This window comes from the organism of the source record quoted next, unplaced genomic scaffold (genome assembly GCF_019419815.1).
Source record: "Pyrus x bretschneideri cultivar Hongxiangsu unplaced genomic scaffold, Pyrus_bretschneideri_v1 Contig32, whole genome shotgun sequence".
Lineage (NCBI taxonomy): Eukaryota > Viridiplantae > Streptophyta > Magnoliopsida > Rosales > Rosaceae > Pyrus > Pyrus x bretschneideri.
This window is the reverse complement of record NW_025999635.1, coordinates 4,122,585-4,134,622: the sequence shown is the minus strand read 5'-3', so window position 1 is coordinate 4,134,622 and position 12,038 is coordinate 4,122,585. Positions and strand designations below refer to the sequence as shown.

Here is a 12,038-nt window from a genome sequence, read left to right as displayed (position 1 = left end):
GTTTGCATGGGCGTCCACATATGCAAGAAAAGGACGACGGTGGAACAACTCTGGTCGGTACATATATCGGATGACGTCCGGTCGACATGCATATTACATGTAAATGCATGAGAACATGATCAATGGACGGCACAGGGCAGGCCGATTTGACAGATGGTGGTGCAGTGAAAGCTTGATTCAGAAAAAAAAGTCAATCACATGTGAGAAACATTAGACAAGTTTTTAGTATTGTAGCTATGAATCAATTATATCGTTGCATTAAAACAAAACAAAACAAAAACAGTAATTTTAGCCGGTGAAAGTTATGAAGAAACAAGAAGAAAGCGGTGAGGAGCATCAAAGGTTGTGGGAATAAAACTACACTAGTGTAGAAATATCTATTTTTTTGTGGCGACTTTTGAGGTTCCGTTTTTCACCAGAAAAAAGAGATACCTAGTTTGAAATCCACCTCATGAAACAAGGTGGAAGCTAATTTTGATACATTTGGCGTGAAAGATAATTTTCGCACACAAAGGAAGAAAATTGGCTCAATCTTTTAGCTTGAAATTGCAATCTCAATTATTTCTTTTTGGCTTTGCATGCGTTTAATTTGATCTTTTTATTGTTAAAAAACAAAATGGCTGAAATTAGGATAATACAAATTTTAAAAATGATTACGATTAAATAACGACGACATATTAATTAAACAATGACGATATAGCGACAAACTCTGAAGAATATGTACTTGTTTGAGGTGGACATGGCCTAGCTAGCTAGCTCCATGCATTGCTGGACCATGTGATTCTGAGCAAAACCATTACATTATTGGTCGGACATTTCAATCGTGGGGTCCATCTTGCTTTGTTATTTTCTCTTGACTCAAACATTGCGGCGCTTTACTTCCACTATAAACATTCGCGTCAAACTTGTGACCTCGAGCATGTCTTAGTGTAACTCTTATTTTCTTCGTTCGTGACGAGGGATAGGATTGAACATTGACCAAGCATCATATAAACCTGGGTTTTTTTTAATGATCGCAACCGTTGATCTCGGTGATGAGAATTAAGAATCTTTGATTTTTCGTACAATGTTTAATATTACTAAAGGAATGTAAATGGAGATTAGAATAGTTAGTATAATTATACGTTAAAAATGATTGCAGGAAAAAATTATTCAAGGGTGAGCGCAGGGAATTGAGTTTTAAAAATTCAACAGTCAACTCAGATATGTACAGAGAGGCTACGTACCGATCTTAACATCCAAAGTCTAAGCCATATGCTATTCACATCTGACCTAATTGATGCATTTAGACTGAAAAGTGGCCTTCTCTTTAGGTTATAATGTTTCTTTTTTGTTACACATGTTCAACATTTTTCATCTCTTTCAGTAGTCGCCTAAGTCTCTGCACCTTTATGAAATGCATAAATAATTTAGACCTTTTTATAACTTGCTATGATGACGTTATAATCGTTACTGTTCATACTCTTTATTATCATCTTAAAACAAAAACAAAAATAATAATCCGATTGGAAAATTGTTTAGTTTAACCATCTATATCAAGCAAAACAAAGATTATCGTAATTAACAAGTAGCATTCTAACGATGACGGGTCAATTCCTTCCCACTTGTGGTTTTGAGTGTGTACATAACCTAACACGGTAGTGTGGTACACACACACACACTACGGTCAGTATTATAAGAAATTAGAGTGTGTCATTTTTGAACATACATTGGCCGGCTAAATGTATATATGATACCAACAAACATTGCGGTTGGTGAATATTGAAAGTTGATTTGAAACCCAGCAAACTTATAGACGTCAAGTGAAAAAAACAATGAATATATATAGAAAAAGTTATATCGATTTAGTCTTTTGATGATCGGAAATTTGTGGGTAGGGTTAATGTGTCTTGGAGATGTCCCTGTCTTTGGATATGATAGGGCAGTTGCATTCATCCGGACGGGTTGCTTTTTTGAACGCACAGGAGAAAACAGATATCAAAAACAAATAATCAACTTGCCAACTAGTTAGACTTTGCATAATTAAGATAAATCTGATTAATTATTTCACGTACCTACCAGTATGTATGCACTGTGCGCTCTCTCTCATTAGATTCCATTCCATTTAGAACTCTTGGCCAAATTTTTGGATTTTTATATGGATGGGTTAGTGAATGGAAAACTTTTAGGGTTGTCTTGATGCACTCCTTTTAAAATTGTTAGAGCATCTTTAAAATAAATGTCTAAATCAATATTAAAGTTAAAAATGGTAGAAATAATATTTTTCAATCGAAAAGCAAAATCTGATGTGGCATAACATGAATTAGCAATCATTGAAAATAAAGAGTTTAGGATAAGAAAAAATTAGTATCCAGTCCCTAGTTACTAATGTTCACTGACTGAAACCTTATTAGTTTTCAGATTTTGATCCAAGTCCCTAGCATTAATGTAATAATGAATTTACATGTCAGTTACATAATTTTTTTAAAATAAAATTTAATAATTGATATAGGATTTTAATACACACCTTTATTAAACTCCTAACTAATTTTTAATCCAAAACATTTCCAAAATAAATAAAAAATTAGAATAAGTTTGTACCCATTAGCTTTTTAAAAAATGTTTTCAATTTTTAATCTTATATGTACCCATTCATGTAATTTTTCAAAATTTTAATCTTAAAATGTACCCATACTTAAATATACCAATTTGTTATATGTAAAATGTACTATTTTTTGCTAGCAAAAAAAATAGTACATTTTTTTTTATATAAAATCTATTCAATTTTTTTCTAATCCATTTTTAAACTTATATGGGTACATTCTTTTTCTTTAATTTGAGAATGTATTCATGTCAAGTTTTATTGAAGAAATTTACTAATGTTATTAAGTCTAATATCTTTTCTTTTTTTTTTTTTGGTTTTGAAGAATGTACCCATGTTTATGTGTGTATATATATATATATATATATGTACCCATGTTGATATATGTACCCATGTTTATATATGTACCCATTTTGTTAAAAAAAAAATGGGAACACCCTCTTGACCGTTAGATTGACTTTAATGAAATTGTGTAGTTGAGATTAAATCACAGGCTACACAATTTCATTAAAGTCAAATCCAACGATCAAGAGGGTGTCCCCATTTTTTTAGAAAAATAGGGATCCCTCTTATTAAAGGATTCATATATATATATATATATATAGACACACACACACACACACACACACACTTATATATATATATATATATATATATAACACAATAGTATAATTTATATTTTAATATTTTTAATCCCACAAATTATAAGTTGTTATTTAAAATCTCATTAACATAAACAACTATAAATTTCAATTTTTAATTTAAAAAATATAGTAACATAAATAGAAAATTTTAGGAACTTGGATGAAAAATTGAAAACCAACAAGGTTTCAGTAAAAAAATATTGATAGATAGAGACCGCATCCAAAGTCTTCCTTAAACTTACAATTGTTTACAATGTCACAATTCTTAAATACAGTTTCAATACTTTATTCTTCTCCTTGAGAATGTATTTATAAAATCACAAATAAGCAATACTATCAATAATTCAAAATAATTCTTTGTCTAAGAGACAAGAAAACCTATACCAAATCAAATAATATAAAATCCCTAATTAAATCATATCAAATCACTAACTAAATCAAATTTATTTTTCAACCACCCCCCCCCCCCCCCCCCAACCCACTTCAAACTCATGATTTGGCCTAGAAGGAAATAAGATCCTATTTGAAACTTACAATCTCACAATTCTCAAATACTACTTCAATACTTTATTCTTCTCCATAAGGAGGTATTTAAAAGATTACAAAGGAGTAATACTAAGAAATAAATCAAAACAATTCTTTGTCCATAAGATAAGGAAATCTATACCAAATCAAATCAAATAATATGAAATCACTAATTAAATCATATCAAATCACTAATTAAATCAAATCTCTAAAATATTTTCCTCTATATTATTGTTTTGTGTATTAACATATTTATTATAACAGTTTAATAAATTAAAAAAATAGTTTAATTTGACATGTCAGGTGGAGAGCAAAACTTTAAAAGATGTTAAAGTATCACTGTAGGCTATAAAATTTAATATGTTTAAAATTTGACATCACCCTTGAAAATTCTATAAAACCCTAATCCTCCAATTTGTTTAACTTTTGATTTGAATAAATTAAAAAATAAAGAAAAAAAAAATAAGAAAAGTACGTAGAGATAAAACGAGAATGTAAAAATCACTACCCTTGATAATTTATAGATTGTAGACACATGCATCGTTTAAGACTTTGTGTAATTGTGATTAAAACCTCAAGTTAATTTTGAGTTAATGAAAGAGTTAAAAGGTAAATTTTAAGTTTTTTCTTTCTTCTATGATATAAGTAATAATGAGAAGAGGAAATTTAAACATACGAACTAAAAAATCTTAGCCAATTAATTGCAAACTCCTAAATTTAAAATGAACCGTGTTTTGGAAAATCAAAACCATGTTCGAAAAGGCATGCCCATCTTGCAGCATGAGGTTCTATAAGAAGCAAACTGTTACGTAAAAGGAAAATTTTTTCTTGTTTCTTTGATTACTAAATGTACACCCACGTTTGATAATCTTAAACTAAATATCTTTTTATTGGGCAAAGGGATTGGTATTTAGTGAAAGAACGAATTCTTCCTTTTCTCTCGAGAATGGGATTCGCGCGAATGGTAAGCCAACAGTATCCAATAAGCAGACTTGTCGAAGCTGCGTGTCTCGATCCAGCTTGTCATGACTATTTTTCTCTTCAGACTAAACATCTAACGTTTTTTTTGGTTAAAATAACATGGTCCTCTATCAAGACTTTGACCAAATAGCTGAAGCTACTAAAAGGATATTTTAATTACAAAATAATTTAAAAATAATGCGTATATATATGAGTGTGTGGAGAAATATATTCTACCCACCCTGACGGCCGATTTGGATCTATGGGAGACAAAGATGAAGATGACAAATCCCGAATGTCTATTCTCCCCGATGGATTGTGGGCCTTGTGATCGATAGATACTGCACCGGCAGCCCTACTTCTATGATTTTATCAGTTGTGGATTTACACTTGTCTATTGCATGCTGGAATCTGTGAATACATTAATATTTGCCAATTTATTTGGTTGGGTAATTAAAGTACTCAAATCATACAGCCATTTTTAAAAATGTGGGCTCGTGACTTTCGTTATTGCCATCATTTATTGGTGATGATGGGATTCAGAATGCACACAAAAATATTACAATGACCCCTCATCAACTTTTTTTTTTTTTTTTTTTTTAATGTATCATGCATAGTTACTGTTTGGTGTTGCTATTAATTTTACGTCTGTCAAATTATTCCTCAGTTGTTTCAATAATTTGTTCTACATTAGTGATTGCACTGCAATTTCAATGATCAATCCCGCACACACAGTAAATTGATTAACAGAATAAACAAGCGCGTGATTTAGTGATTTGCAATTGTAATTAATGATCAATCGATCGTTGCAGTAACAATTGCAAGTCCGCATTAACCACCATATATATTACATTTAAGGTCACAGATGATGATTAGCTAACCAATAGTTGCTCGCCAAGTGGCAGCATATATGAGGTATTATTCTTTTGCCTTGTGTGACACACATTTGCTTGATCATCATGATCTGCTGACGAGGAGACCGACTTGTCTAATTTGGACCTCTTGATGGCCGCCGTTGGCGTCGCTGAAGAAGAAGAAGAAGAAGTGCTACTGCTAGGCGGCGGCCTCTTGCTCTGGCTCTTTTCGCTTGCCGGTGACTCGAACAGGCGGAGGCTCATTCAACCCAATCCGGTGAGGAAAATTGAGCAGAGCCTTGGAGCCACGAATGCGAAAGGCAGCGCGGTCGTAAGCCAAAGCAGCTTCCTCGGAAGTCTCGTAGGTACCAAGCCACACTCTGGCCCCATTCTTAGCCGGGTCACGAATCTCTGCCGCGAATTTCCCCCACGGCCTCTGCCTCACCCCTCGATAATGCCTCCCTCTCGCCACCCCCGACTTTTGTAATTTCGGGACATTCACATTCACTTCCTCTTGTTCAGCTACTGCATCTCCTACTTGTACTTGATTTTGATCACGATCGTCATGATCCAACGGAGGAATATCAGTATCAGGTGGGAGTACTAGGGTTTGTGAGGGTTTGTTTCCATTAATGGAAACATCAAAATCGTGGGGTTGAGATTGAGTGAAAAGATCAGGTGGCAGCTGATCATGATATTGATCAAAAAGATGATCAAGATCATACGCTTGTTCGGGTTTGATGCATTCCAAGGTGTGGTCAGGAGACCAGCCGAGGCTAAAAGCGTCTGAGTTGTAGTTGATCATGTCCTCCCAATCGTCGACTTGGAAAGGAAAAGTGTGGTCGGGAGACCATCCGAGGCTAAAAGCATCACGAAGGGAGTTGTAGACGATCATGTCCTCAGAATCGTCCACTTGGAAGGGTAAATTTCCCCATTGTTCTGTTAAGCACGGCATCACATGTGGACTGCTAATATTACTCATCGTCAATGAGCAGCAGCTTGTGTAGTGCTGAGCTTGTTCTTCCATCTTTGCTTGTTAGCAGTGTCCTTAATTTGGATGACTTTGGCTAACGAAAACAGAAATGAGAGAGAGAGAGAGGAAGAGAGAGAGAGAGAGTGGAATTGAGAAGTTGAAGAGAGAGAGTGGAATTGAGAAGTTGATTCACGAATTATGGAAAAGAAGGTATGAAGGGGTATATATAGAAGTCGGGGAGGGAAAGATCTTTTGGTATCCGAAGACATTGTGTTAGAATTTCAATCAATTAATATGTGTATTTATTTTTTTATTAACACACTTAAAACTAGGATATACAACCATGTCACTCTTTACCATATTATAAGGAAATTGTTATTAGCACTTCAAAAATCTTATTTGGTACTCTAAGCTTTCTATAATTATAAAGAAAAATACACTTGTAAGGAGTATAGAATGAGATTTTTGGAGTACTAATAACAATTCATTATTATAAAACGTAAATATAAACTTCATATAGTGAGTGATCGAGTGCAAATTTGTCAACGAAAAAGACTCAGATAAATATCTTTTTTCTGACCAAAAAAAACCAAATAAATATCTTTTTTCTATTTTCTGATTCTTCATGAGGTACATGATCAACTAAAAATTTGTCAACAGAAAGACTCAGATAAATATCTGTTTTCTGACCAAAAAAAAAAAGTATCTTTCTCTATTTTCTTAATGATTGTCTTTTAGAAAATACTTTTCGAAAACCTCTACGAATTTTCTGCCTTTCTTTTTCTCTCTTTTCTGACATAATATGAAAGGAAATTGTAAAGTCACAAGTGGCCAAATTGGTTGGGGGGTTTCTTCTGTCACGTGTGCCATTGGGGCTGCCGGTTTCTATATACACACTGATGTCAAGGTGCCTTCCGTAGGCGGTGCGCCAGGTCTGTGTACGGTGAGAAAAACTCATGTTTAGTCTTTATCTGTAGTTAGTCTCTGCATGCGTTGTGAAACTGAGAACTAACTGTAGAGAGACACTATTAGACACGGATTGTCCTAAGAAAAAGTTACTCACGGATTTAACAGTTGATCATAACCTGTATGCATCTGTGAGATCACCAGTGTTAACCGAAAATCTTTTTTCTTTATTTCTCTTTTGAACTTTTAATGTGTTTGTAATTTTAGGATTGCAATGTTCTTTTAACATGTGTAGCCTCTTAAATTGTTTTAGAGACATGTTTAATGTGTCTATCAATGTACGATTTGACTATTTTGAATAGAATTTCTTGGGCTAAAAGATACAAACTTTATGTTATAAATATGATTCATATATGATATGGTTAACTATGATGTCATGAACGTACAAATCTGTTATGAAAAATAATGGATAATATAAAATTGATGATCTTGCAACTTACATCATGAAGAACAACTAGTCAAATTGCAAAGTGCATAATACAAAATTATGGGTGAAAGGAGACAAAATCTTGAGTGTAACCGTGATGAGAAAATTAGTAAGAAACTAATATCCTTTCGTCTTATACAATAAAATCTCTAAGGCTCTTTTTAATGCATCAGAATTTTTAGAATTCATATTTGACTTGAATATAACTCTAGAGTTAAAAGTAAGACTTATTTAACTCTAAAATTGGTTTAAGGCATCTAAATTAAAAGTTAAAAGTCAAATTTGACTTCGTATACACTGAAAATATTATACCTTGTCGTTGAAGTGGAGATAATCTAGTAAAAAGGACCTTAGCTAACTTAGTTCCGCCCATAGATGACATATATTTATGCAACAATACCTCATTTCTTTTTTGTGTTGTTGAGATTAATATCTACCCATATCTTGCTAGAATATATACATATATTATATATATGCTAAAACTAGGGTTGCTTATTTAAATTTAATATAACTTTGTCTCCTTTCACTTAATTAATCAAATATACTACAATTTACTTGTCTTTTTCTGTTAAAAGCTCTTTTGTATTGTTTTAATTGTTTTTGTAATTTTACTTAATTTAGATATATGGTTTTATTAAAATTTTGAGAAATAACGAACGTGACCACCCATAATCTTACCACATGATTTTTTTTTTTTTTTTTGTGATTTTTTATTTTATTTTTTTGAAATTCTAATGAGAGAAAAGTAATTTGAATATTTAACAAGTGATCAGACAAAAGATTGTCTGAATAAATAAATAAATAAGATTAGATTTGTCTCATTGGGCTAATCCCAAAAAGAGATTCAGAGGCCTATGAACGCCCGTGACCGCAACAACCTGAAATATAGTTCATTGCAAAGTGTGACTGGAACATGAAGATATGTGTTATGGTACAAATAGTAGAATATATGTGTTAAAATGTTAATAATTTAAAAAATAAAATTTTCTACCACTTATATAAAATCAAGTGGTGTACCATTTATGATCCGATCACAATGAAAAATTTCTTCATTGCAACAACTTGTTTGCTGAATCATTCCACTCTTACGGATGACTGTGCAACTCAACTTAAGATTTAGAAGGATTTTAAAAGATTGTAGAATCATGGTGTAGTTAATTATAATCTTATAGGAGAATTTTAAAAGATTTTGAAATTATAGTGTAGTTAAAGTAGAGTCTAACATGATTTAAAATCATGCATCGAAATCCATGTATAATCAACTAGACTTTTAAAAAACTTTTAATGAGTGAATACAAATATATAGGTATTCAAAAAGTCATAGATTTTAAAAGATTTATTTGAATTAAAGATTTTGTAGAATTGAGAGTATTGATATGCATAGAAAAGGCAATAGAGAATCTCACCTCCACGCCTGGGATTTCATTTCAAGCGGCTGCTCTCTTTCCACGTTAACTTTATCCGACCCACCCTCTCTCATCCCTCCAGTCCCTCTTCTACTATTGTATATTCAATCTTCGTCATCACCACCTTGTATATTCAATTCGAAATCACCTTTGAGTTGTAAGATCCACTAGAATCAGGAAGACGACCAAATTCAAATTGCTTCGACATCATCTTAGTTCGAAGGACTGGGCAAAGTTTTCCATTACTTTTTGAGAAGTATTATTGGCACTTCAAAAATTTTATTCTATACTTCTCATAAGTGTATTTTTTTTTCCAAATATATAAAGTTTAGAGTGTAGAATGAGATTTTTGGAGTGCCAATAACAATTTCCCACTTTTTTACAGTTTTTTTTTATATTTTAATCCTATTTTCTATTTAAAACTATATTTTTTAAATAACAAGAAAGTTCTCAAAATCCTTTCAAATCTTTAATCAAAATCCATAATAATCCTTAAAAATCTATTTGAATGTTGTACAGATTCTACAATCGTATAAAATCTATTACTTTAAAAAGTCTTTTAAAATTTTCTAAAATTCTTATTTGACTATCAAATCTATTAGTTTAAAAGGCTGTATTGTTCAATTGTGACGTTAAAAAAAAGATTAATCTTTCATGTAACTTTTATTTGAATTCTTTTATTATTTTTATTTGGTAAAATAATTTTTATTATTATTTATGTACGAAGGTGGACGTAATTTTCAAAGTCACGGATGCTGATGTATTTCTAATACCTGAAAGAGTTTACTGAAAAGACGTCACTTTTCACAAGGTGTAAGTGAAATGAACTCTTTTGAAAAATCATGTACGGTGATGATTTCCTTTCAAAAGCTCTATATTTTAATGCATGTACATGTAAAAAGTCAATAATTAAAACCTTTAAGTTAAAGGCAAGGAGGGTTGATTTCATCGATCATTCTTACTAGAGGCTTTCGATGAGTATTTTCAAAACCTCAGTTTACCGTACAACAACATTATTGAAGATAAGAGAAGTACACCTAAAGCTAGTCCTTTGATATCACTATCGAACAGTGGCTCGATTGAGCAGTAGAGATACCTATAGTTTTTTTTTTTTTTTTTTTTTGTTGGCTAATTAAACTTGAGAAATGACCAGTTGTGGTTTGCGATATACGTATTATAGGTTGGCTATGCTACTAATTCGGAGGCTTGGGACATGCTTAATGTGATTTTAGAATGAGGTGATTTTATATTTTTGACTCTTTTGATTTGTTCATACAACTAATTAATTTAATGCAGCATACTTAGTTACAATTTCATGTTTCACGACTTAACGAGTTAATTATAGTTGTGGCAGAAATTGTTGTTGATTGTATATTAAATAATAATAATAAAAATTTGAAGGCAGCCAAAATTTTTTAATGAGATATCCCACCCAACGGTTGCTAACTGTATATGAAATAATAATTATAAAAAAAAATGTGAAGCCACAAACAAATGGGGGCGATTTTTTTTTTTTTCGGCATTTAGAATTAGATGCCTCATTGTGCTATTTGTTAGATTAAACATCTATAGCTTTTAGATTTTTTATTAAACATTTTCCTACATTTTAGATGCCACATGTATTATAAGTAATTTTATTAATTCAAAATTACACGATTTTAATTAATAATTATTATATTAATATTCCAAATCTCCTAGAATCTAGCAGACATATGTTTTAAAAATCTAAGAACTATTCAAATTTATCTATTTCTACTTCTAACATGATATATACATCTGCCATCTTCTTCCATGACCATTCAACAATCTTTTTGAGCCATTCTTTGATCAGGTCAGTTGACACTTTTCCGTTCTCCCTCGTCGTTGTATTCATTTCCTTTGTATTTTCATTTTATGCACCTCTTGATTTGAGTATCCATACCATGGTACATTTAGAAAATAGATTCTAGTGGTAGATGGTACTAGGTACATTTCAATTTAGCAATGTACATTTGAGGATCCTTACCATAGTACATTTGGAAAATAGAGTCTAATGGTAGATGTTAAAAGGTACGTTTCAATTTAGCATTGGTACATTTCTAGCCAATATGTTGGTATGTTTCAAATTGGCATGGGTACATTTTAATCAATAGTGGTACATTTCAATTTGGCATTGGTATGTTTTAAGCTAATATTGGTACGTTTCAAATTGGCATGGATACATTTCTATCAGTATCAGTACGTTTCAATTTGGCATTGGTATGTCTCAAGCCAATACTGGTACGTTTCAACATGACATGGGTACAATTCAAACTAGGCATATGGATAGACGGAGAAACACACATTAACCATATATGCAATCCTCTTCTTAATGGAACCTCCTCTTTGTTCCTCATGAATCCGTTTTGAGAGACTCCTTATTTGGGAAAAAGAATCAAGATGTTTGTAGCGTTTAAATGGCATAGTAATCGTAAAGATCACAACATACAAAGCAAGAGTTCTTCTTTTAGCACTAAAATGAACCAATGATGGATTCTTCTCCATCAGAAAATCCTTAATGCTCTACTTGAACGAATATTCTTATGGTTACACCATTCCTTAAAGCAGCATAACCAATTATTAGGTATACTTGTTGAACCATGAAACGTACCTCAAGTTCTGCAAATCTATGCTGAGATAAACAGGATGAGGTACAGATAATATAGAAGTGAAAGTGAGCTGCA

General features: G+C 32.0%; 1 protein-coding gene across 1 annotated transcript; it reads right to left on the bottom strand.

Moving 5' to 3' along the window:
- Positions 1-5,520: 5,520 nt before the first annotated feature.
- On the bottom strand, positions 5,521-6,755 carry LOC103952763 (ethylene-responsive transcription factor 1-like). Its single transcript, XM_009364438.3, is given in 2 exon segments — positions 5,521-5,766; positions 5,768-6,755. Coding segments are annotated over 2 exon segments (1,008 nt in total). The 5' UTR covers positions 6,592-6,755; the 3' UTR covers positions 5,521-5,582.
- Positions 6,756-12,038: the final 5,283 nt, after the last annotated feature.